Consider the following 26,138-nt stretch of genomic DNA (forward strand, 5'->3'; position numbering starts at 1 on the left):
CTACAGTCTAATGTAGGAGTCAGACCCAGAGAAAAAAAAACATATGGTGATAGGACAAAGCAAAAGGGGTTGAAGGAGCTCAGAAGTTAGCATTTAATTCAATGTTAACATTTTCTCCTCTAAGTTCTTCTATTTTTGGCATTGAGTATTGCTTCTTTGTTAGCAAGTACTCATGTATCAGCAATACGGGCAGTGGAGGGTTGGGGACCTTGAAAAGATTGCATAAGCAAAGCACAAGCTGCTCCCAGGGAGTGGCAACACTGTCCATGTTCCTGCCTGGTTGAAAGGATTCACATTCAGCTTGGATGACCATCAAGATGGGATGCTTATGGCCAGGAGCAGTGGCTCACGCCCATAATGCCAGCACTTTGGGAGGCTGAGGCGGGTGGATCACTTGAGGTCAGGAGTTCGAGACTAGCCTGGCCAACATTGTGAAAACCCATCTCCAGTAAAAATACAAAAATTAGCTGGGTATGGTGGCAGGTGCATGTAATCCTAGCTACTCAGGAGGCTGAGACAGGAGAATCACTTGAACCTGAGAGGTGGAGGTTGCAATGAACTGAGATTGCACCACTGCACTCCAGCCTGGGCAACAACAGTGAAACTCTGTCTCAAAAAAGATAGGATGCTTCATGCCAAAGGATTTTCTTTTTTTTTTAGACAAAATCTCACTCTGTCACCCATTAGACGAAATCTCACTCTGTCACCCAGGCTGGTGCAGTAGTGCAATCTCGGCTCACTGCAACCTCTACCTCCTGGGTTCAAGCGATTCTCCTGCCTCAGCCTCCCGAGTAGCTGGGATTACAGTCACCCATCAGCATGCCTGGCTAATTTTTGTGTTTTTAGTAGAGACGGCATTTCACCGTGTTGGTCAGGCTGGTCCAGAACTCCTGATCCACCCACCTTGTGATCCGGCTGCCTCAGCCTTCCAAAGTGCTGGGATTACAGGCATGAGCCACCACACCTGGCCCCTCCCAAAGGATTTTAAATCTTAGTTCTCCTCAGAAATCACACAAGAATCAGAGTGAGATGGACAGAACTGCAGTGTATTCCAATGAGGCAGAAATGACCACCATTGCCAGGACACAGCACGCAGCAGGAAGCTGGCACTTTGCAGTGCATATTGTAGGGAAGTAAATCTTCGAGAAAGCCTCAGCACTTAACTGGACACTGAATAAGTGGATAAGAAAAGAGAATTTTTCACAAACCCCAATAATAAGGGTATTTATATGAGGAAATAACATCCTGCGGACCCATGAGCAACAAACCTATGACATCTGTAGAACCAGACTCTTGTGAGAGATGAGGAATACAGGCGAGTCTAAGATCAAAGACTGTTTTCCTAATTAGAGCCATGGATTCTTGGTAGTTCTTAGTCAGAGGAAATTGCAAATATTATTATTATTATTAGAGACAGGGTCTTACTTTATCACTCAGGCTTGAGTACAGGAGTGTGATTATAGCTCATTGTAACCTTGAAGTACTGGGCTCAAGTGACCTTCTCATCTCAGCATTCCACATAGTTGGGACCACAGGTATGCACCATCATGTCTGGCTATTTTTTTTTTTTTGTAGAGATGGGAGTCTCACTATGTTGTCCAGGCTGGTCTTGAACTCATTGTCTCAAGCCAACCTCCACCTTTGCCTCCCAAAGTGCTGAGATTACAGGTGCCTGGCTGTAAATTGCAATTAGTATTTCCTTTAGGTTTTGTGGCATAGTTTTATATTTATGTCAACAGTATAATAAACTACATATAATTCTCAGTTCAGAATATGGGTTCAATTATTCCCAAGCTAAACTTCAAATTAGCTTTTTAATGTACCAGTTAACGAATTAACCCAGGTATCACAGACAGATTTCTGCATTGTGTGGAAACCATCTGACTGTCACTCTTAATAGTTTGATGCCCATGGTAGGACAGACCAAATAACCAGTCTCTTCACTTCTCTCCAGAACACTCTCATAGCCTGAATTATATCTACTAGGATATACTATATAGCATATCAGTGGTGAAGATGAGGAATAAACAAATAGCAAATATATACTAATTGGAAAATGTGGAAAAGGCTGAGATGGGTGGATCACCTGAGCTCAGGAGTTTGAGAGGAGCCTGGGCACATGATGAAACCCCACCTCTATAAAAAATACAAAAATTAGCTGGGCACGGTAGCGCGTGCCTGTAGTCCCAGCTACTCGGGAGGCTGAGGTAGGAGAATTGCTTGAGTCCGGGAGGCGGAGGTTGCAGTGCGCCAAGATCATGCCACCACTCCAACCTGGGGAACAGAGTGAGAACCTGTCTCAAAAAAAAAAAAAAAAAGAAAGAAAGAAAGAAAAGAAAATATGGAAAGCCAATTAGGCTTAGTTAAACATTTTCGTCTTTCTTTCTTTTCTTTTCTTTCTTTTTTTTTTTTTTTTTTTTTTTGGCAGTTTTGTTCTGTTGCCCAAGCTGGAAAGCAGTGGTGCAATCTCAAATCACTGCAACCTCTGCCTCCAGATTCAAGCAATCCTTCTGCCTCAGCTTCCCTAGTAGCTGGGATAACAGGTGCACACCATCACACCTGGCTAATTTTTGTATTTTTAGTAGAGACTAAAAATGAGCCACCATGCCCAGCCAAATTTTCCTTTTCAATTACATATGTGTTCTTGGTTGTAATTTTATATGGTCCCTGCACAATAAGATCCTGTACAAGGGAGCTAATGCCTCATGAGAATGACAGGGTGAAATGTTGGCATATCTGTTTCATAGGGAGCAGAATGGCTTTCACCCCCATCATCACTGGGATACATTTAAGAACCTTTTAGTTAGAATGAGGAGTCCCAGAATATCAGGGCTGGAAAAAAAGATCATCTGGTTTTACCCTTCCCATTTTACAATTATGAAAACTGAGGCTCATACAACTTGCCCAATGTCACACAAGAAGTCAATGCCAGAGCCAAGACTCCAGCACAGATCTCTTGTCCTATAAAACAGTAGTCCTTCCAGAATATTACAATGACTAGGAGTAAACTTGGGCAAAAGTGTCATCTTAGGTTTAACGACAGACTGTCTCAGACTTCAGAACTGTCTCTCTGTCTTGGTTGATAAGATTCCCAAACTTCCTTTGTCATATTCTTTACTATGATCAAGAAGTACTCATTGAAACCCCCTCAGAAGACTCGGCCATTAGGCATTTGTACACATCAGTTTCCCAATATGAAATACAACCAGTTGCAAGTTCAGCTGTTTCTCCCAAACCAGAAAGAATGGACTGGGGAACAAAATTGAACATTTGTTATGTATGCCCTGTCTGTGTAAGATCAAATCTGTCCCTATGTCAACAACGCTCCCAAGAAGAGATAATTTGAAATGTAAAACCCTTTATTTACCCAGATAGTGATATTGTCTCTCTTATCTTAGCAACAAGTACCTGAAATAATTCAGTTGATTCCTAAATAGCACTGAGAACAGCCAAAATAAAAAGAAAAACCCATTAGTCAACCAACAAGTTATTGCATCCCCCATATACAAGTACTGAATAGCTCAAAAAGAAATGGCCAGCCCTGAGGAAATGATTCTTCCTGATGTTTCTTCCATGTGGAGGAAATTCAATTCATGGAATGCTTTTGACCTTTTTCTATCCCATTGGCCACCATATTTAGGGACATTTAGGGTGACTTATCTAAAGTCTGCTTGGGAAGACTAATTTGAATATGCTTAGCATAACTTCTCTCTTCTCCCTCACCTCTGCCCTCACATGCTCCTCTGCTCCTCTATTTGGGCATTTCATAGAGGCTTTTTCTCATACAGGGATATTTGGGGTGGTTCTATAATGATTAGGGCTGCACAGGAATCTCTCTAATTTTGGAGTTTAGTTTCAAGAAATCCTCAACCTAGTGAAATTTACATGCCCTCTGATGATACTTTTGTTCAGATCCACAATTCACGAAGTGGGGAAAAGAGGTGTCAGTAATTGGGCACCCTCAATGACCCTCAACAGTTAACTTGACAACTAATCACTGAATATACTTGATTCCAAAACCACACAGCCTGTCTTATTTGAAGTATCAGCTGAAAATGAACGAGTCATCTTGGTCTTGGGTTACCAAACCTAGAAGTCAAGGCTTCACAGGGCTGAGATCATATGATGATTATACTACACATTAGGATTTTCAAGTAGTTACCATACTAGAAAAGGTCATAATTTGAACCTTCAAGTCCTTAAAACCACAATCTAAAAAGGCTAACATAGAATTTGCTTTGCCCATCTCTAGGTGTATAATTTGGTAAAGGGGAAGGTTGGGCCATCAGGAAGAATGCTGCTTTTTCAGAGCTTTTCTTGGCCCACAGTGGGGAAACCCCAAGATTACTTTTACTTAGTGCCAACCTCCTTGACCAAACCCTTGCTCCTTCTATATCTTAATGACTGTTATCCTTTCCTTAATGACTGAGCCTCCGGCCCTGGCGCAGAATAGACTAATGTGAGTGGGGGAGCAAGATAATGGGGGAACAGATCCCTGTCTTTCCTAATCTGCCATTGCATATTGCCACTTCCACTGCAAACTCTAGAATTTCAACATTAAACATTGGGCTGGCTTCATAATTAAAGGCACTGCCACCTTTATCAAGTAAGCAAATGTGTAGGATAGGATAGGATGTATTTCAGAGGAGCCTGGAGAGTCAAGCATCCTTAACTCCTCTGGCTCTTCCCATATATCCCCACCCAATTGCCACAATCTCACTCTTTGCGAATCAGAGCAACATTGACCATAAAACAGACTGTCTTTGGGTATTTGGAGTATTTGACTAAGCTACAGTTTTTATAATGCATGCAATGAATTTCTAATTTGGGCATTAGCAATCATTCTGTAGGTTTGCATGACAGGTATATACTTTCTTATCTACTTCTAGCTGTACTCCCTGCCATTTTTTTTTTTTTTTTTTTTTTTTTTTTAGACAGAGTTTCACTCTTGTTGCCCAGGCTGGAGTGCAATGGCATGATCTCAGCTCACTGCTATATACTTTCTTATCTACTTCTAGCTGTACTCCCAGTCTTTTTTTTTTTTTTTTTTTTAAGACAGAGTTTCACTCTTGTTGCCCAGGCTGGAGTGCAATGGCATAATATCAGCTCACTGCAACTGCCACCTCTCGGGTTCAAGTGATTCTCCTGCTTCAGCCTCCTGAGTAGCTGGGATTACAGGCACACACCACCACTCCCAGCTAATTTAGTATTTTTAGTATACACAGGGTTTCACCACTTTGGTCATACTGGTCTTGAACTCCTGACCTCAGGTGATCTGCCTGCATTGGCCTCCCAAAGTGCTGGGATTATGGGCATGAGCCTGTAATCTCAGCTTCCTCCCGGCCTTTCAAATGTTCTTCACTTAAGCCTGTAAAAAGTAAACTAACTCAGTTTGATCCTTAAGTTTTTTTATTCTTTTGAAATTGTTCAGTGGTGGGTTCTGGTGGATTAGAGTATTCAGATTAAACTTCCCAGTGAAAAGAATGAAAAATTCTAGATTATGTATTTAAATTTATCAATTACATTATAGAGTTGACAAGATACTATGAAACAACTAGGCCAAAATTGGAGGGAATAAAGACCAGCAAAGGGGAAGAAAAGCAGAATTTTCTCTGAGAGAATTTTCTAACCTTGAAAATTTAGATTTTTAGTTGTTTGCCTCATAGGATGAGGAGATGGGAGGAACATAAATCAAAGATTAAATATGCTTAAGGTGGAGAATTTAATGAAGAGATACTTCCCCACAATAATCTTGAACTTCAAAGGGCTACAGCCCTTGGTGACAGTGAGTCAGAAGTATGATAGACCTTCTGAAGATCTGGATCCCAGGATCATATCTCCTGGGTATTATAAGGAACCTCATAATTTACCTTTGCTTAAGGAAGTCCTGGAGTATCCCCAAGCGCCTGGTAAAAACAAACATAAATCCTTTTAGAAAAAAAATTTGATTCATCCCTAGATTTAAATTATTTTTCTTTTCTTTTCTTTTCTATTTGTGTGTGTGTGCGTGTGTATGTGTGTGTGACAGGGTATCCCTCTTCCTCTGTCATCCAGGCTGGAGTGCAGTGCTGTGATCTTGGCTCACTGCAACCTCCACCTTCCCAGGTTCAAGAGATCCTCCCACCTCAGCTGCCTCAGGAGCAGCTGGGACTACAGGGGCATGCCACCATGCCCAGTTTATTTATTTATTTTTTTGTAGAGACAGTGTTTTACCATGTTGTCCAGGCTGTTCTCAAACTACTGGGCTCAAGGGATCCATAAGGCCCACAGGTTATAAAAGCACCAGAGTGAGATTAAGCAGAAAAACATAAATGAGTATTGGAATAAACCGTCACAAACAAAACTGTTCTTATTATGTTTAAATAGATAAAAGATGATTGAAAATATTTGAATAAAACAAGAGAATAAAGAAGTGGCCTAGAGCTTTTGAAAAAAGAATGAAATGGAACTTTTAGAAATAACTAATAAAATAGCTGAAACTTAAAACTCAATGAACACTTTAATAGTAAGTTTGATACAACTGAACCAAGAGTTAACTGTAAGACAGGTCAAAATGAAGCTTGGAAAGACAAAAACTATAAAAAGTACAAAAGAAAGAGTATGACCTAAGATTCAAGTAAAAAGGTCTGATATTTGTTCATCATAGTCCCCAAAAGTGATAAATGAATGGTGTATTAGGGTTCTGGAGAGGGACAGAATTAATGGGATATATGCATATATGAAGGGGAGTTCATTAAGGAGCATTGACTCATATGATCACAAGGTGAAGTCTCACCATAGGCCGTCTGCAAGCTGAGGAAGAAAGAAGCCAGTAGTGGTTCAGTCTGAGTCCAAAAGCCTCAAAAACAGGGAAGGTGACAGAGCAACCTTCAGTCTATAGTAATGGCCTGAGAACCCCCAGCAAACCATTGGTATAAGTTCAAGAGTCCAAAGGCTGAAGAGCCTGGAATCTGATGTCCAAGGGCAGAAGATACAGGAGGAAACATCCAGCACAAAAGAAAGAAGAAAGCCAGAAGACTCAGGAAACCAGCTTACTCCAGCCCTTCTGCCTGCTTTGTTCTAGCCAGCTAGCAGCCTATTGGACAGTGCCTCCATATTGAGGGTGGGTCTTCCTCTCCCAGCCCACTGACTCAAATGTCAATTTCCTCTGGCAACTCCTTCACAGACACCTCCAGAAACAATACTTAGCAGCTACTTAGGCATCTTCAATACAATCGAGTTGACACCTAATATTAACCATCACAAATGGACAGAGATAATATTTGAAGAGCAAATGGCTAAGAATTTTCATAACTATAAAAGCACCAAACAACAGATTTAAGGAGCTCAAAAAAGAAAACCCAAGCACAGTGAATAAAAAGAAATCTATTACCTAGATACATAATAATGACACAGTAGACAAACAAACCAACAAAACTAAGAGAAATCTTAGAAGTAGCAAATAAAGAAGACTGCTCGATAGTGACATTGGAATCCAGAGCCTTTGGAATTATTTCTTTCAGAAATAATTATAAAATGCTGGAAAAAAATAACTGCCAGAATTCTAGCCCAGTGAAAATATCTTTCAAGCCCAGGCTGGATGGAGAGCAGTAGTGCAATCTCAACTCATTGCTACCTCCACCTCCCAGGCTCAAGGGATCTTCCCACCTCAGCCTGGCTAATTTTTGTATTTTTTGTAGAGATGGGGTTTTGTCATTTGCCCAGGCTGGTCTCAAACTCCTGGGCTCAAGTGATTCACCCCCTTGGCCTCCCAAAGTGCTGGAATTACAGGCATGAGCCACTGCACCCTGTCAGTTCAATGTATTTTTAAATTTCCCTTGGTACAGTATGTTGAAACCAAGTTAAAAAAAATTTTTTTTGTTAAGATTTCCCTTAAGATTTTCTCTTTGACCCATGAATTATTTAGAAATGCGTTGTTTAACTTTCAGTGTTTGAAGGCTCTCTTGTTGTGTTTCTGTTGCTGATTTTTAGTTTGATTTTGTTGTGGTCAGAGAACACATTCTGTATGACTGCAATTCTTTCATATTTGTTTTATGGCTCGTGATATGGCTTATCTTCATATATGTTCTGTGAACACTTTAAAAATGTTTTTCTGTTGTTTTGTTTTGAGATGGCGTCTCACTCTGTGCCCAGGCTGGAATGCAGTGGCACATTGTCAGCTCTCTGCAACCTCCACCTCCTGGTTCAAGCGATTCTCCTGTCTCAGCCTCCCAAGTAGCTGGGACTACAGGTGTGTGCCACCATGCCTGGCTAATTTTTTGCATTTTAGTAGAGATGGGGTTTCACCGTGTTGATATGGCTGGTCTCAAACTCCTGACCTCAGGCCATCTTCCCGCCTCAATCTCCCAAAGTGCTGGGATTACAGGTGTGAGGCATCACACCTGACCTGAAAAGAAATGTGCACTCTTTTCTTGCTGAGTGGAGCATTCTAAAAATGTCACAGTCGACCCTTTTGGTGATTTGAAGTTCTATATTTGTACTCACTTTCTGTCTAGTTGTTCTATCAATTGTTGAGAGAGGCGTGTTAAAGTATATAACTATAATTGTGGATCTGCCTATTTCTTTTAGTTTTATCAGTGTTTGCAGTTCTGTTGCTTGGTGCATACACATTTAGGATTGCTTTCTGTTCTTAGTAGATTGATCCTTTTATCATTATGTAATTTCCCACTCTGCTTATGATCATTTCTTTACTCTAAAGTCTAATTTATCTGATATTGGTATAGCTACTCCTGTTTTCTTTTTTCTTTCTTTTTTAAGGAGATGGGGTCTCATTCTGTTGCTTAGGCTGGAGTGCAGTGGTGCAATCATGGCTCCCTGAAGCCTCAGACTCCTACTTGAGATCCTACCATCTCAACCTCCCCTGTACCTAGGACTGGGTGTGTGCTACCATACCTGGCTTTTTTTTTTTTTTTTTCCCTAGAGACAAGATCTCACTATGTTACCCAGGCTGATCTCGAACTCCTGACTTCCAGAGATCTCCCCACTTTGGCCTCCCAAACCACTACAATTACAGTTGTGAGCCACCATGCATGGCCTCCTGTTTTCTTCAAGTTAACCTTTATTATTGTATTTGAAGTGGGTTTCTTGTAGGCAGCATATAGTTAGGTCATTTTTAAAAACCCACTCTGCCAATCTGTGTCTTTTAATTGGTCTATTTAGACTATTCACATTTAATGTAATTGTTGACATGGTAGCCTTAAGTCTGCCATTTTACATTTTGTTTTCTGTTTATTCTTTTTCCAATTCTTTGTTTTCTTTATCCTGTCTTCTTGTGAGTTATCTGAACATTTTTTAAGCATTACATTTTGATTTTTCTATAATGTTTTTGAGTGTTATCTTTGTGTGCAGCAGTTTTAGTGGTTGTTCCAAATATTACATTATATATTACTTATCACAACTTATTGCTGTTGACATTGTATCAATTTGAGTGAAGTAGAGAAACTGTTGACTAAAGAAAAAAATCAAGCTTTTAAAGTTAGTTTCATTCAGAATATTGAGGACTGTAGAATGAGGACTACAGCCTTAGAGGAGTTGTACGGAGAGGTTTTGTTAGGCTGGTCAGAAAGTGTTTTAGCTCAGAGTGTACATTCAGGTAGCGGGTTGCGGGGTTCAGTACATATAAAATCAAATCAGCATTTGGGGGCAAGAGTACATTTGGTTATAGATTACTAAGGTGCATCTGGTTATAGATTATAGAAGCATAATCACTAACCCTGTCAACTGTATCTTATATGTAGGAAAAGGTAAGCACTAGGGTCATGGATATGGTTTGGCTGTGTCCCCACCCAAATCTCATCTTGAATTGTTCCCATCTGTTGTGGGAGGGACCCAGGGAGAGGTAATTGAATCATGGGGGTAGTTACCCTCCATGCTGTTATTGTGATACTGAGTGAGAGCTCATGAGATCTGATGGTTTTATAAGGGGCTTTCCCACTTTGCTTGGCATTTCTTCCTGCTGCCCTGTGAAGAAGGTGCCTGTCTTCCCCTTTGCCTTCTGCCATGATTGTAAGTTTCCTGAGGCCTTCCCAGCCACAGGGAACTGTGAGTTAATGAGTTAATTAAACCTCTTTTCTTTTATAAATTACCCAGTCTTGGGTATTTCATTATAGCAGCATGAGAATGGACTATTACAGTCATTTATCTTTTCAGGAATGTAGTCCCTCAGGCAAGAGACATGAGGGGCCATGTACTCTATCCCACCTTGTTTTTTTTTTTTTTTTAAGTTTATTTGCTTATTTATTTTTTATTGTATTTTAAGCTCTGGGGTACATGTGCACATCCTGTAGGGTTGTTGCATAGGCACACACATGCCATGGTGGTTTGCAGTCTCCATCCCACCGTCACCTACGTCAGGCATTTCTCCCAGTGTTTTCCCTCCCCAACATCCCCACCCCCCGCTGTCTCTCCCCTAGCACCCCCCAACCTACTCCAGTGTGTGATGTTCCCCTCCCTATGCCCACATGTTCTTATTGTCCAACACCCACCTATGAATGAGAACATGCAGTGTTTAGTTTTCTGTTCTTGTGTCAGTTTGCTGAGAATGACAGTTTCCAGATACATCCATGTCCCTACAAAGGACACAAACTCATCATTTTTTATGGTTGCATAGTATTCCATGGTGCATATGTGCCACATTTTCCCTGTCCAGTCTATCATTGATGAGCACTTGGGTTGGTTCCAAGTCTTTGCTATTGTAAACAGTGCCACAATTAACAATTCTTTTGCATTTGCTGAGGAGTGATTTACTTCCAATTATGTGGTAAACTTTAGAGTAAGTATGATGCGGTGCTGAGAAGAATGTATATTCTGTGGATTTGGGGTGGAGAGTTCTGTAGATGTTTGTTAGGTCCACTTGGTCCAGATCTGAGTTCAAGTCCTAGATATCCTCATTGATTTTCTGTCTCATTGATCTGTCTAGTATTGGCAGTGGAGTGTTAAAGCCTCCCACTATTACTGTGTGGAAGTGGAAGTCTCTTTGTAGGTCATTAAAAACTTGCTTTATGTATCTGGGTGCTCCTGTATTGGGTGCATATATATTTAGGATCATTAGCTCTTCTTGCTCCATTGATCCTTTTACCATTATGTAATGCCCTTCTTTGTCTCTTTGCTCTTTGTTGGTTTAAAGTCCATTTTATCAGATACTAAGATTACAACCCCTGCTTTTTTTTGCTCTCCATTTGCTTGGCAAATCTTCTTCCATCCCTTTATTTTGAGTCTATGTGTGTCTTTGCACATGAGATGGGTTTCCTGAGTACAGCACACTGATGGGTCTTGACTTTTTATCCAGTTTGCCAGTCTGTGTCTTTCGATTGGGGCATTCAGGCCATTTACATTTAACATTAATATTGTTATGTTTGAATTTGATCCTGCCATTTTGTTACTGGTTGGTTGTTTTGCCCATTAGTTGACACAGTTTCTTCATTGCGTAGTTGGTCTTTACCATTTGGTCCATTTTTGTGGTGGCTGGTACTGGTTGTTCCTTTCCATGTTTAGTGCTTCCTTCAGGAGCTTTTGTGGGTCAGGTCTAGGGGTGACAAAATCTCTCAGCAGTTACTTGTCGGTAAAGGATTTTATTTCTCCTTCACTTATGAAGTTAAGTTTGGCTAGATATGAAATTCTGAGTTGAAAGTTTTTTACTTTTAGGGTGTTGAATATTGGCCCCCACTCTCTTCTGGTTTGTAGGGTTTCTGCCAAGAGATCCGCTGTGAGTCTCATGGGCTTCTCTTTGTGAGTAACCCGACCTTTCTCTATGGCTGCACTTAGCATTTCTTCCTTCATTTCAACCCTGGTGAATCTGACAATTATGTGCCTTGGGGTTGCTTGTCTCAAGAAATACCTTTGTGGTGTTCTCTGTATTTCCATATTTGAATGTTGGCCTGCCTTGCTAGGTTGGGGAAGTTCTCCTGGATAATTTCCTGAAGAATGTTTTTCAGTTTGGTTTCATTCTCCCCATCACTTTCAGGTACACTGATCAAATGTAGATGTGGTCTTTTCACATAATCCCATATTTCTTGGAGGATTTGCTCATTTCTTTTCACTCTTTTTTCTCTAATCTTGACTTCTCATTTTATTTCATTGAGTTGATCTTCAATCTCTGATATCCTTTCTTCTGCTTGATCAATTTGGCTATTGAAACTTGTGTATGGCTCATGAAGTTCTCGTGCGGTGTTTTTCAGGTCTATCAACTTGTTTATGTTCCTCTCTAAGCTGATTATTCTAGCTGGCATTTCGTCTAACCCTTTTTCAAGGTTTTTAGTTTCTTTGCCTTGGGTTAGAACATGTTCCTTTAGCTCAGAGAAGTTTGTTATAACCCACCTTCTGAAGCCTGCTACTGTCAATTCATCAAAATTATTCTTCATTCTGTTTTGCTCCCTTGCTTGTGAGGAGTTGTGGTCCCTTGGTGGAGAAGTGCTCTGGTCTTTGATAATTTCATCCTTTTTGCACTGGTTTATTCCTATCTTTGTGAATGTATCTACCTTTGATCTTTGAAGTTGGTGATTTCGGATGGGATCTCTGAGTGGATGTCTTTTCTGTTGAAGTTATTTCTCCTGTTTGAGGCATTTTTTTGGTTATGCAGTTTTCAGGAAGCCACTTGATGAGGCAGTCTGTTGCTTGTCTGCCTGCAGAGGTGCTGCTGGGCTGCCCTGGGCTCAACCCAGCTGCTAGGTAGGCTTCCTCTGGGTTTTGCTTACACAGGTGAGGTTAGGCTCACCTTCCCAATGGCAGATGTCCTTCCTCCCACCAAGCTTGATCATCCTGGGTTGAGTTCAAATTGTGTGCTGGCTGCAAAACTCTACCAAGAGGGCTTCAGTTTGCTGGACTTTGTGGGGGTGGGACCTGCGAAGCCATATCACCTGTTTCCCTGCTTTCAACTCTCCCTCTTTCTGGGGGATGGGTAGTTCCATCCCACAAGCATTCTCAGTGTTAGCTAAAACTTCCACCCACGTCTGTGCCAACAACTGGCGGTGGCAGATGGGCTGGAGCTGCACTCAGATCTGTGTTGATAGCTCGCGCTTTTAAGCCCAGTGGCATTCTCCTCTACTGTGGGTTGCAGAAGGCATGGGGGAAGTGCAGTATCTGGGCTGGAGTGCTGAGGGGGTATGGTCCCCAATCTTTTGGGCCAGGTGCACTTCCTGGGTGGGGTAGTGCCCCGCCCTGCTTTGGTTAGCCCTCTTAAGGATTACTTATGCCCTGCTTTGATTCACCCTTTTGGGGCTATTCCCACTGTCCAACGGGTCCCATTGAAATGAACCTTGTGCCTTGCTTGGGAATGTGGAGATCGCTCACCTTCTGGGTCTCTCTCGCTGCAGACTGCTCTCCAGAGATGTTCCTACTTAGCCATCTTAAGCAGAAGTCCTCCTGACTGAGGCTGGGCACCAGCAGGAAAGGCCTGACTACCTCTGATATGTGCACTGGGGATGGCTGGACCCCAGTGTGCCCGTCTTGTTTTCAAAGCTTCTCTCTGGAGAGCTGCACTTGTCATAGAGTCAGGGGCTTTGTGAAATTATGCTGGCAAGCATAAATGGGCAATTGTGGCTTCTTATGTTTGTCACTTTGTCTCACAAAATCTTACCTCAATTTCTTTTACTTTATACTCCTTCTTTTATAATTGTCCTAAATATTTCCTCTATATACATTTGAGACCATATCAGCAGTGTTTATAATTTTTGCTTCTATTGTCAAACATAATTGGAAAGCTCACGAGAAGAAAAATCTATCCACCAATATCTTTACTATTTTCATTTTTCTTACTTCCTCCCTGATGTCCCAAGAGTCCTTCTTTTGTTATTTCCTTTCTGTTTAGAGAATTTTCTTTGGTCATTCTTCAGGCAACAAATTATCTTAGCTTCCTCTCATCTGAAAATGTCTTAATTTTTTCTATATTACCAAAGAATATTCTTGCTGGATAAAGGACTCTTGGCTACATAGTTCTTTCCTTTCAGAACTTCAAAAATGTTACACTTCTTTCTGGCCTCCATAGTTTCTGATGATAAACCTACTATCATTTAAATTGGTTTTTTTCTCCTGCAGGTAATGTATCATTTCTGTCTTGCTGCTTTCAAGATTTCTTCTTTGTCTTTAGTTTTCTGAAGTTTGACTATGATGTGTGTTAGGGCGGATTTCTTTGGGGTTATCCTATTTGGGGTTAGTTTAGTTTCTTAAAGCTGTATGTTTATATTCTTTGCCCAACTCAAGATGTCTTTAAACATGATTTCTGTAGGGATTTTTTTTAAGTCCTACCTTATTTCTTTTATTCTTCTGTAACTTCAGTGACACTAGATCTTTTGCTATCCTTCCACAGGTCTCCAAAGCCTTATCATTTCAGTCTATTTATCACTGTTGAGACTGGTGATTTCTGTTATTCTTTCTCTTTATTGATTCTTCCTCTGTTTATCCTGCTATTGAGCCCATCCATTGAATTTTTTGTTTACTACAATTTTCAGTTCTAAAATTTTCATTTGGTTCTTTTTTACATCTTCTATTTCTTCATTGAAATTTTCAATTTTTTGGCTGGTTGTGGTGGCTCACTCCTGTAATCCCAGCACTTTGGGAGGTTGAGGTGGGCAGATCACTTGAGGTCAGGAGTTCAAGACCAGCCTGGCCAACATGGTGAAACTCCATCTCTACTGAAAATGCAAAAATTAGTTGGGTGTGGTGGCACATGCCTGTAGTCCCAGCTACTTGGGAGGCTGAGGTAGGAGAATCACTTGGACCCAAGAGGTAGAGGCGGCCATGAGCTGAGATCGCACCACTGGACTCCAGCCTGGATGACAGAGTGAGTCTCTGTCTCAAAAAAAAAAAAAAAAATTCTACTTATTCATTTGTTTCCAATGCCTTTGTTACTTCTCATTGAGGCACTTTTATAATACATGTTTTTAAAATTTTTGTCAGATAATTATCTGACACTATGGTGAAGGGGCTGTAGGGGAGCTTGAAGTACCTAATATTACCCTATAACTGGTAGAAGTTCAGGCTCCCCATTTGGCTTTTGCTGGTGGGGGAGGTGCACAGTTTTCTCCGTGGTATTTGGTAAGTATACAACAGTGATTTCCTAAAAGTTTCCTGTCTCGCTAAACGCCCCCATTCTGGCCTTTTGGGGTTAAACACACTACCCTTTCATTGCCTTTTTTGTTTGTTTTTTTGTGTGTTTGTGTCTGTTGACATTTCCAGATTGCCAGCTTCTTCAGCTCCAAGTCTGAGATTTATGAAGCAAAGAGAAAATTCTTGGAACACAATTCCATCCTGTTCTTTGTGTCTCAAGGTCCCAAGCCATTCTGCCTTCTTCTTTCCCCCTTTCATAGTCTTCTTTTGTTTGATTTATACATAATATCCAGGATTTTAGGTTGTACTCAGTAGGAGGAACAGAGAAAAGTATATCTACTCCATCTTCATGAGAGCAGAAGTCTACATTTAATTTTATCTTTTCTGTTGTTAAAGTTTTTTTTGAAAGTTCATCTCTATGAACATCACTTCTGGATCAATTACTGACAAAATTTTAAAAACTATAAACACTTCCAGAAAGAAAAAGCAGATCAACTACAAAGAAATGAGATTCAGATTAATTACAGATTTCCTAATTAGGAGCACTAGATACAAAAACACATAGGAGAAATAACTTCAAAGTACTGAAAAAAACCCCTTAAATCTACAGTTTTATATCCAGCTAAATGTTCATTAACAATATAATGGCTAAATAAATTGTATAGTCACACCATTTTATAATGTATACTATACATTATAAAACAAACAACAATATAATAAATACTAAACAAAAAACAGACACAGAAGGGTAAATAACTATAATGTAGAAGACACTGTTGTTAATCCAACAGCTCACAGCTATATCATTCTATAGAGAGTTGCCTTCAACTAATTTTTCCTGCCAGGAAAAATGTCTGGCAGTTTACCCCTTTCCCCAGGGATAATCTATAGTGATGACTAACTGATGAGGGGATATAAAAGGTCTGCCCCCACCCCAAGGCAGAACAATGCTATAATGCCTTTCACACTCCGGAGCACCTGTGGAATGAGATTCAATTTCTGTTGAAACTCATATTTGGCTAACTTCTCCTGCACTACCCCACTGCCCTCACTCTCTTACAGGTCTCACCTGAGAATACTCCCTCAATAAATCACTTTGACAAGAATCCCTTTCTCTGGCTCTGCTTCTGGGAAGCCCAGCCCAAGAAAGTTAATGCCAGGAGTAGTTCGAGAAAACAGACTCTGAGGATGAGATTCTGTAAACGGATTGCTCACTATCTGGATGGCAATGAGGACCCTATCACTGATGGTAAACAAGAGATTGTGGCTTATACTATAGGAATGTGATTGCTAAGACTTTTACGTGCTGCAAACCAGCTGGGACCTAGATAAAGCAGCTGCAACAGCTTTGCATCATCTCTAGTGCTTTAGAGGTATGGCAGAAGTAAAAACTATAAGAACTGTGAGATTGGAGGATGTTGCTAAAGGGACAATGATTATTGAAGGGTTGAGAGAAAACAACAGATTCAGATCTATGAATCCCCAGTGCAAAGTGTGAGAGTCAGAGGCTCTCCTTGACAGCATCTCCTGCAGAGGGCAGACTGAGCTGAAGACTAAGCAAAGGGCTTAATCACAGAAGTGGTTAGAACTTTGGAGAAACCTCAATTCTCAGAGCATCCATAGGAAAAGAGGTATGAAACAACCAAGAGGACAGGATGACTTGGCCAGGCACATGCCTGTGTAGCCAGCAAAGCAGGAGCACCAAAAATACTTCTTAAGATAATTTGACCTTTGATATTTCAAAGCACCACTCCACTAGTTCATCATAGGAAATATCAGAATTTGGCTAGACTCTCTTACACTTATTTTACGGAGTAGGCTTCTTGTTTTATTTTAAATTATATGATGGATCCTAATTAATGCAGTGTGGTGCTTATGGCCAAAAAGACACTGTTTTCTAGGGCAAAGAACTCACCCCAGAAGGTCCTCCCCATTTTACAGAAGGAGAAACTCAGACTCAAAGAGGCTAAGTAACTTACCTAAGGTGACATAGCTAAAACGTATTATAACTGATATTCCAACCCAGGGCTTTCTAACTCTGGACCCTATGCCCTTAACGTCTATGGAATACTATAGCACATAGGCCTGGAAATGAAGCCCTGCATCTGAATTGCTGCCCTGATATGACACATCTGTGTCAGTATTGGCATGTCATTTCACCTATCTGGGCCTTATTTTTCTCCTCTTGGCTGTCTGTCTCCCCTGGATTTTTTGAGGACCAGATGGAATTATGTATGTAAAAGCTGCCCCATTGGTTATAAAGTTCTAGAATCCATGGGGGCTGTTAATGATGTTGTTCTTATTATTGGCAAATTCCAGCGGCAAGTCTCCTCCCTACATATTCTCTAGGAGGGCCCAGAAAGTTGGTCCTGGGTGCTTGGGGGCACAGTGCCCAAAGGAGCACCATCTTGAGGAAGAGGCTCCAGCAGGTCTAGCTGAAGGGAGGGGCAGCAGGTTTAATGGGCCACAGCTCAGCACCTACCTGGCTCTTCCCTCTGAGGCCAGATTTGGAGACACAAAGGGGACACCATGGGAGACACCATGGTGGGCAGGGCTTGGCAGATGAGTGAGCTGGGGGAAAAGTGCCCAGAGCTCAGCAAAGACTAGGATAGAAAGACAGAGGTAAAGAGGTGGGGAAATGTGGAGCCTGGGCCAGGGATCCAGAAAGACAGATGGGATATGCACATAGGTAGGGACCCAGGATCCAGGTGCATGCATGGGCTATGAGGCCTTTGGCCAGATATCCTGGCAGGCCTAGGCAATGGATTCAAACCTTCTTGGCCAAGGCCTTCCCACAGGGAGAAAAGGCTGATGACAGCAGGAACCTCTGGGAACTCTAGCCAACTTTGGGTTTTTCCATGTTCTGGGCTCTTTGTAAGCATATCTAAGCATGCTCTACGTAAAGAAAACCCCATGAGGTCACAGATCAGGAGCAAAAGGCTCAGAGAGGGGAAAGCAACTTGCTCAATGTCACACAGCTGGAGTTAGGAGCAGGGGTTGACTCCCGCATCCAAACACGTAACCACTAAGGTGCATGTGACATAATGAAGGTCAAGAACCTGGCTCTGCAGCAGGTGCTCCCTCAGTGGGAGAGCCCTCACCCTCTCCCTTAGGGGCATAGAGCATGTGACATCTGTCTCTGAAGCCCCCTCTGCAAAACGCAGAGGGACACTCAGAAAATGGCTCATTGAATTGGAAACCGTTCAGAGATGATTTCCTCAAACCCCTTACCGTACAGATGAGAAAATCAAGACTCAGAGACGCACAGTTACAACAAGAGAGTGTCAGAGCTGGCCCAGGAGGCAGGACTGTGGGTTGCCAGGCTCCAGGAACAGCCTCTGCTCTCACCCCTCACCAGCTGTGGCCTTGAAGGAGGGCCTGGCCTTCTCTGACCCTCAGTTTCTTCATTAGTTGGAGGCACATAAGCACTCCCTGGCAGAGCTGTCTGATGAGAGATGATGGACAGAAAATGCAGGATGACATTCAGGTGATCAGTTTTTCTGTCCTTCTCTCTCCTTAACCAGCACTGTAACTGGCTCATAGAGAAACCTAATCAGAAAGATCTGCTGGGGCAAGTTCTGTGTCATGGGAAACAGTGTCCTTTTAGCCCTAAGCACAGGGCTGCATTACTTAGAGATAGCATATAATTCAAAATAACTCTAAATTGCACAAAAAGTCCAGCCAAATTCTGATATTTCCTACGATGGGCTAGTTGAATGGTGTTTTGACATAATACATGTTAAATTCTCTCAGGAAGTATTTTTGGTGCCTCTGCTTTGCTGGGGACCCAAGCCTCGTCTGCCTGTTGGCTAGTACCGTACCACTTGGCTGTGAAAAGCGTCAGGCTGTCTCTTCCCCTGGAAGAGGGTGTGGTCTCAGCATCCGTGTCTCCCTCTGCAAAGCAGTGGACAGAGGAGAGAGGAGGAGGGGCAGCTGGACTGGATGGCCTCTAAGGGCCCCTCTGGCTTTGACCTTCTGAGTTTCTGTCCCTCGGAACTTCCAACTCAGCCTAACTTGGGGTCAGTCAGCCCATGACTCACTCTTTGAGTGCAGCATGTCCAGGGAAGTGCAGTTTGCCCCCTTTGGGTATGAGAAAACCTAGCTACTGAATCTGTTGGGATGGGGTTCTGGTTAACTGAGGGATAACCTTCTCAACTTAGGACAAAGCGAGAGTTCACTCTTTTGCCAGGTCCTGCGACATTATTTTAAAGGAGCATATACACTGCGAGACAGTGATTTCGAACCTACCATATAAAGACCCAGAGGAAAATTTGAAATTTAGTTTTTTGATGTTATCAACTAAAAAACAGAAAAAGGAAATATCTAGGACTTGAACTCAGATCTGGACCAAGTGGACCTAACAAACATCTACAGAACTCTCCACCCCAAATCCACAGAATATACATTCTTCTCAGCACCGCATCATACTTACTCTAAAGTTACTCTAAAGTTTACCACATAATTGGAAGTAAATCACTCCTCAGCAAATGCAAAAGAATTGTTAATTGTGGCACTGTTTACAATAGCAAAGACTTGGAACCAACCCAAGTGCTCATCAATGATAGACTGGACAGGGAAAATGTGGCACATATGCACCATGGAATACTATGCAACCATAAAAAATGATGAGTTTGTGTCCTTTGTAGGGACATGGATGTATCTGGAAACTGTCATTCTCAGCAAACTGACACAAGAACAGAAAACTAAACACTGCATGTTCTCATTCATAGGTGGGTGTTGGACAATAAGAACATGTGGGCATAGGGAGGGGAACATCACACACTGGAGTAGGTTGGGGGGTGCTAGGGGAGAGACAGCGGGGGGTGGGGATGTTGGGGAGGGAAAACACTGGGAGAAATGCCTGACGTAGGTGACGGTGGGATGGAGACTGCAAACCACCATGGCATGTGTGTGCCTATGCAACAACCCTACAGGATGTGCACATGTACCCCAGAGCTTAAAATACAATAAAAAATAAATAAGCAAATAAACTTAAAAAAAAAAAAAAAAACAAGGTGGGATAGAGTACATGGCCCCTCATGTCTCTTGCCTGAGGGACTACATTCCTGAAAAGATAAATGACTGTAATAGTCCATTCTCATGCTGCTATAATGAAATACCCAAGACTGGGTAATTTATAAAAGAAAAGAGGTTTAATTAACTCATTAACTCACAGTTCCCTGTGGCTGGGAAGGCCTCAGGAAACTTACAATCATGGCAGAAGGCAAAGGGGAAGACAGGCACCTTCTTCACAGGGCAGCAGGAAGAAATGCCAAGCAAAGTGGGAAAGCCCCTTATAAAACCATCAGATCTCATGAGCTCTCACTCAGTATCACAATAACAGCATGGAGGGTAACTACCCCCATGATTCAATTACCTCTCCCTGGGTCCCTCCCACAACAGATGGGAACAATTCAAGATGAGATTTGGGTGGGGACACAGCCAAACCATATCCATGACCCTAGTGCTTACCTTTTCCTACATATAAGAAATATTTGTGGTCTTTTTGTTGGTTATTTCACTGTTTAAAATGTTTCCAAGCATGGTGCTGAAGTGCTGTCTAGTGTTTCTAAATGCAAGAAGGCTGTGGAAAAAAATATATGTGTTAGATAAGCTGTGTTCAGGCATGAGTTATAGTGCTGTTGGCCGTGACTTTAATGTCAGCAAATCAATCATACATGTTAAATACAATGTCTTTAGACAGAAACACATGTAAAACCAGGTTATGCATTGTTTGATTGATTAAAATATTGTAACCAGAGGCTGACAGAACCCTCATCCCATATTTCCCCCAGAGAAATGATTTGGTATTCACTAATTCAGTGTTTGTGGCAACTTTACAGAACATAACTCTTGCAAATAATTACAGTTGACTGTACTTTAAGATTGTTTCCCAGAATGGCTGTGCCATTTACACTCCCAGCAACAATGGCCTAAACAGTTCCCACCTTTCCACATCTTCACCAAGACTTGCTGTTATCCAGCTTTCTAATTTTTGCCATTACTATCAAGCTAAAGAGCTACTTCATGCTGCTTAATATGCACCTTTCTGATTACTAGTAAATATAAACACTCTTTAAATATTTGTTAGCACTTAGCATGCCCCCTTTGCAAATTGCTTATTGAGAAATTTTGCTCATTTCTTCAGATCTTCTATCTTATTGTATTGTTTTGCAGGACTTCCATGTTTATGCCTTGTCAACTTTAAATTGCAAATACATTTTCTCAGTTTATAATTTATCCTCCATTGAGCAGAAATTTTAATTTGATGTAGTCAAATCCATCACATTTAAACTTTATGGCCTGCAGGGTTTTCATCTTTTCTTCCTTTTACATCATAAAAGTATTTTCCAGCAGTTTTTTCATTAGCTTCCTAGCTTTATTTTTCACACTTATATCTTAAAACCATGTGGAATTCCTCTCTGTTTAAGGTATAAGGAAGAAATTCCTCTTTCTTTTCCTTCATATCAGAAGCCGTTTTTTCTCAAATTCATCTTTAAAAAAATCTGTTCTTCCTCATTGTTTTATAGAACCGTCTTTATCAATATCAAATTCCTGCACACCTCATCTACCTCTGAACTATTATTATTTTGTCTATTGCTATGCCAGAACAATACTATTTTATTATTATAGCTTTGAAGTATGTCTTTTATCCTAGCTGATGCTGGAAGCCCCTTCAATCCTTTTGTGTTTTTTAAAATTGACTTAGTTATTTGCTTGTCTTTATTCTTTCATTTAAATTTTAGGCCAGGTGCAGTGGCTCATGCCTGCAATCCCAGCACTTTGGGAGGCCCAGGCGGATGGATCACCTGAGGTAAGCAGTTTGAGACCAGCATGGCCAGCATGGTGAAACTCTGTCTCTACAAAAAATATATAAATTAGCTTGGTGTGGTGGTGGGAGCCTGTAATCTCAGCTACTCAAGAGGCTGAGGCAGAAGAATCACTTGCACCCAGGAGGCACAGTTTGCAGTGAGCCAAGATCATGCCATTGCACTCCAGCCTGGACAACAAGAGCAAAACTCCATCTCTAAGTAAATAAATAAAATTTGGAATAAGTTTGCAAGCTCTCAAACATTTAGCAATAATTTTTGGGGGGTTGCATTTTGCTACCCCTCCCACTTATTTGATATAGCTCCCCATTTATTTGAATCTTCAAGTTTTTAATTTTTTTCAATATACTTGGTAGTCATTTTTGGTAGCATAAACTTTATTATTTATGTTACTGTTGTGAAAAGCATTATTTTTTTTTCCTAATTGTTATGCTAGAGAAAAAAAAAAACAGTTTCTAGTTAGTATATTGATTCCCAACCACTGCCCTTATCATACTGAATTATAATTACATTGTTGTTACTCGTATGTGTTTTTCACGAGAAGAATGAAGCCACGTGAGGATGGCAACTGGGCCTCTTTTTCATCTCTGTATCCACAGCTCCTCTCAGAGGGCCTGGAACACAAAGTGGCTTAATTAGTTCAGCTTTGGCCCATGGTGTCACTCAGCATTAGTTCCCTCCCCGTCTCTGAACAATCATCTCATCAGCTCCTACATTGCATGGATGGATAGATTCATGTCCAGAGAGAGAGGATCAGAGAAATTACAGAAAACCTGGAGCTATGGTCCTGGCTTCCTGGAATGAGGTCCATTTCATTTCCATTAAGCTGTCACCACTCTTTAAGTGCCCCTCCCCTTAGCCTTACAAGAAGAATGAGTAAAACCAAGTCAAAGGTCGATTTTCCTCAAGAGGCTTGAGAACCTGGAGGGTGATGCATGGCGACAGAGAATTCCGTGGTGCCCCTTCTCTCAGTGCCTGACCCTTTACACTAGGGGTTCTCAAACTTTAGTGTGCACAGAAATCATTGTGACATGAAAACACAGGTGCCCAGGCCCTATCCTGATTTTTCAATCACATAAATCTTGGGTGGTGCTGAAGGGTTTGCATTTCTTTCTTTTTTTTTTTTTTTTTTTCTTTTTTCTTTGTTTTGTTTGAGATGGAGCCTTGCTCTATCATCCAGGTGATGGGATCTCAGCTCACTGCTGTCTCTGCCTCCCAGTTCAAGCGATCCTCCTGCGTCGGCCTCCCAAGCAGCTAGGATTAAAAGTACTACATCTAGCTAATTTTTGTATTTTTAGTAGAGACAGGGTTTCACCATGTTGGCCAGGCTGGTCTCGAACTCCTGACCTCAGGTGATCCATCCATCCCGGCCTCCCAAAGTGCTGGGATTACATGCATGAGGCACCACGCCCAGCTAGATTTGTATTTCTGATACAAGAAAGCACATAGTAGGCACTCAGTAAGCATTAGCTTTTAATATTATTTTAATATTATTAGCTTTTAATATTACTGTGCAGAATTCATGAGTTTAATGTAATCCCCATATTACTCAACATTGCCCAATAAATTTCTCCTTTAAAATAGTGAAAGAAAAATATTTTATATAAAAGCAAACTATTTTTCTTTCTTTTGCTGGGAAATGAAATACTTCATACCCAGCCAGATTCTTCTTTGCCTTAGCTGACAGGAATTCAGCCCCTTTCTCATCTTTTGCATCTCTCTTGTTCAAGTACCTTAAAATATCAATTGCTCTTCTCTCTCTGATTATTTTTTATATTTTTTCTTTTTTTTTAAATTTTGTCTTTAGTTTCTAAAGGAATCTCAAATCCTTCTTCTACATAGAATATAAATAAATGTATATGTATTACATATAAATGCATAGATATAATTATGAAGACATCTACTTAAAACAAATGAATGACCACCAGAAAAACTTCAGGTGTGTATTAAGTCCATTCTTGCATTCCTATAAAGAAATACTTGAGGTTGGGTAATTTATAAAGAAGAGAGGTTTAATTGGCTCACAGTTCTACAAGCTGTATAGGAAGCATGATGCTGGCATCTGCTTGGCTTCTGGGGAGGCTGCAGGAAAATTACAGTCAGTGCAGAAGGCCAGGGGGAGCAGGCACTTTACATAACCAGAGCAGAAGCAAGAGTAAGAGTGAGGGGGAGGTGCCACACACTTTTAAACAACCAGATCTCACACGAACTCACCCACTATCATGAGAACAGCACCAATAGGATGGCACTAAACCATTCGTGAGAAATCCACCCCCATAATCCAATCACCGCCCACCAGGCCCCACTTTCAACACTGGGGATTATAATTTGACATGAGGTTTGTGCAGGGACACAGATCCAAACCACATCAAGGAGTAAATATTATTTCGTGTTACCTTTATTCTCAGTCTTGAATAATCTCTAGTTTCAGGGAATTTTCCTGTCCCTGAGCCGCTTAATTAATGCTCCTCATGGAGAGGTGGCTATCAGACCTGAGTAGTATGAAGGAAGCATTAGGGTGATACTGAATATCAGACCCTAAACAAAACCAACAGTTGCCCTATGCCATCTTGCAAGAGCCTGGTGAGATTTCACTGGCATTTCTGTATCTTACTGGATGACTTTTCTAGGTTCCAGAGGCACAATATTCAGAGAATAAGTCATTGCCTCTAGAAGGCTCAGAGAGCCCTAGGAAAAGTTCTGAGGAAGGAACCTATTGCCCTCTCCAATGAGCTCATCTGTCCAGTTTGGGATCCTATTCAAGTGAGTGGTCACCAGGGGAGGCAGGGGCATCCCAGCCCCAAGAAGGAAAAAATCAGCCCAAGAATATGGGACAGCACGGGCTGGGGGTGTGGCAGATGTGTATTCTAGGCTAGGGAGACTATAAGGTCCCTGAGCAAGGATCAGGCCAGGTTCAAGATGAGACAACCAGAGCAGAAACTGACCCCTAGGATTCTAAATTCACCATCCACCCCAGTAACTCCTTATAAAGATCTGAGTTGCCAAATGTAGTTCTCCCCTGACTTTAAGTCCCTGACAGCTCAGAGATCCTAGGGTCAGGAGACCAGAGGTCTCAGCACAGGCTTCTCTGATTCAAAGGACTCATGACCCCCAAGGCAAGATTCTGCAATTCAGTATTTTTCAAAGGCTCAATGTCCTAATATTCTATTATGTTAAAACCATTCTTAGAGTAGAAGATTCTAAAGTTCTCAGATTTGAGGTCTATGGTTTGAGATTGTAAAGTTTTAAAATTTAGAAACAAAGATTCCAAGGGGAAAAATGCAAAAATCTAAAATTTCATGATTTTATGTATTTTAGATTTTTGGAGATGAACATGCTAAAATCTTTAGAGTCTAAGTTTCTATGATTTGAAATTCTTAAAATTTTAAGTCTAAAGGTCTAACAATCTGGGCTCTTTAGCTCTATGATTTTATACCTATTCACTGGTGGTACCTGAACAAATAAATCAGCTTTCCAGCCCACCTGCCAGGAAGTGCTTGGCAACTTCCAAGATGATGCTCAGGGGCAAACCTAAGTGAAGGTCATAGCTGCCAAATGGTTCAGTCACTTCCTGGTAAGGCCAGATCATTTATGATGGTGAACCTTTTCTCCACCTGTAACATCTTCACTGTGCTGCTGGAGTGGATACCTATTACTTTTCTATGTGCCCAGTAACTCTTCTTTTTAGAAACTGCAACTCCCCCGACTCCATGTTACTCCAGTGGGGCTGGTGACCACACAGCACCATGTTCTCCACCTCAAGGATGGGCATGTGACCCGGTCTAACTAGAAAATTCCCATGTCCTGAACACAGCAATTCTTCCACAAATGAGCCAAGGGAGTTTTCAAGCAACACTATATACAATGAGAGAAAGGGTGTTGTGCACTCTCATCATTTGGGATCAGGAGCTGTAAGGATGGAGTAAGCTGGGAGAGTCAGGATTTGCTACTGGCCAACTCCTCATCCCGTGAAAGAGCCAGGGTTGAGTTATTCATTAGGAATGGCAGGAAACTGCATAGGGCCCACTATACTTTTAGGAGCCCAGGAAAATGTTTTAATTTATTTTAAAATCAGAAGAAAAGGAATACAGTCTAGCCTGGATTGTATTCAACTTTATACCCATGCAATTGTAAAAATGTAATTTTTTTTTTTTTTTTTTTTTTTGAGTCTCACTCTGCCACCTGGCTGGAGTGCAGTGGTGCGATCTCAGCTCACTGCAACATCCGTCTCCTGGGTTCATGTGATTCTCCTGCCTCAGCCTCCTG

The 26,138-nt window shown here is 41.4% G+C and overlaps 2 protein-coding genes across 3 annotated transcripts in view; both read right to left on the minus strand.

Moving 5' to 3' along the window:
* Nucleotides 1-26,138, minus strand: part of SLCO2B1 (solute carrier organic anion transporter family member 2B1) — a 109,752-nt gene that overhangs the window by 79,986 nt on the left and 3,628 nt on the right. The window contains exon 1 of one of the 2 annotated variants that reach the window (XM_074400919.1): nt 5,871-5,895. The exons of the other annotated variant lie outside the window; for it this stretch is intronic. The gene's annotated coding sequence lies outside the window, so the exon portion shown is untranslated. Of the gene's footprint in view, nt 1-5,870; nt 5,896-26,138 lie in introns of those variants that run through there. 2 annotated transcript variants of the gene reach the window in all.
* Nucleotides 22,426-26,138, minus strand: part of NEU3 (neuraminidase 3) — a 65,445-nt gene continuing 61,732 nt past the window's right edge. Inside the window, exon 6 of the mRNA XM_074400924.1 lies at nt 22,426-22,486. Coding sequence (XP_074257025.1) covers nt 22,478-22,486 — 9 coding nt within the window. The 3' untranslated portion in view covers nt 22,426-22,477. The remainder of the gene's footprint in view (nt 22,487-26,138) is intronic.

Source organism: Saimiri boliviensis, chromosome 6 (genome assembly GCF_048565385.1).
Source record: "Saimiri boliviensis isolate mSaiBol1 chromosome 6, mSaiBol1.pri, whole genome shotgun sequence".
NCBI lineage: Eukaryota > Metazoa > Chordata > Mammalia > Primates > Cebidae > Saimiri > Saimiri boliviensis.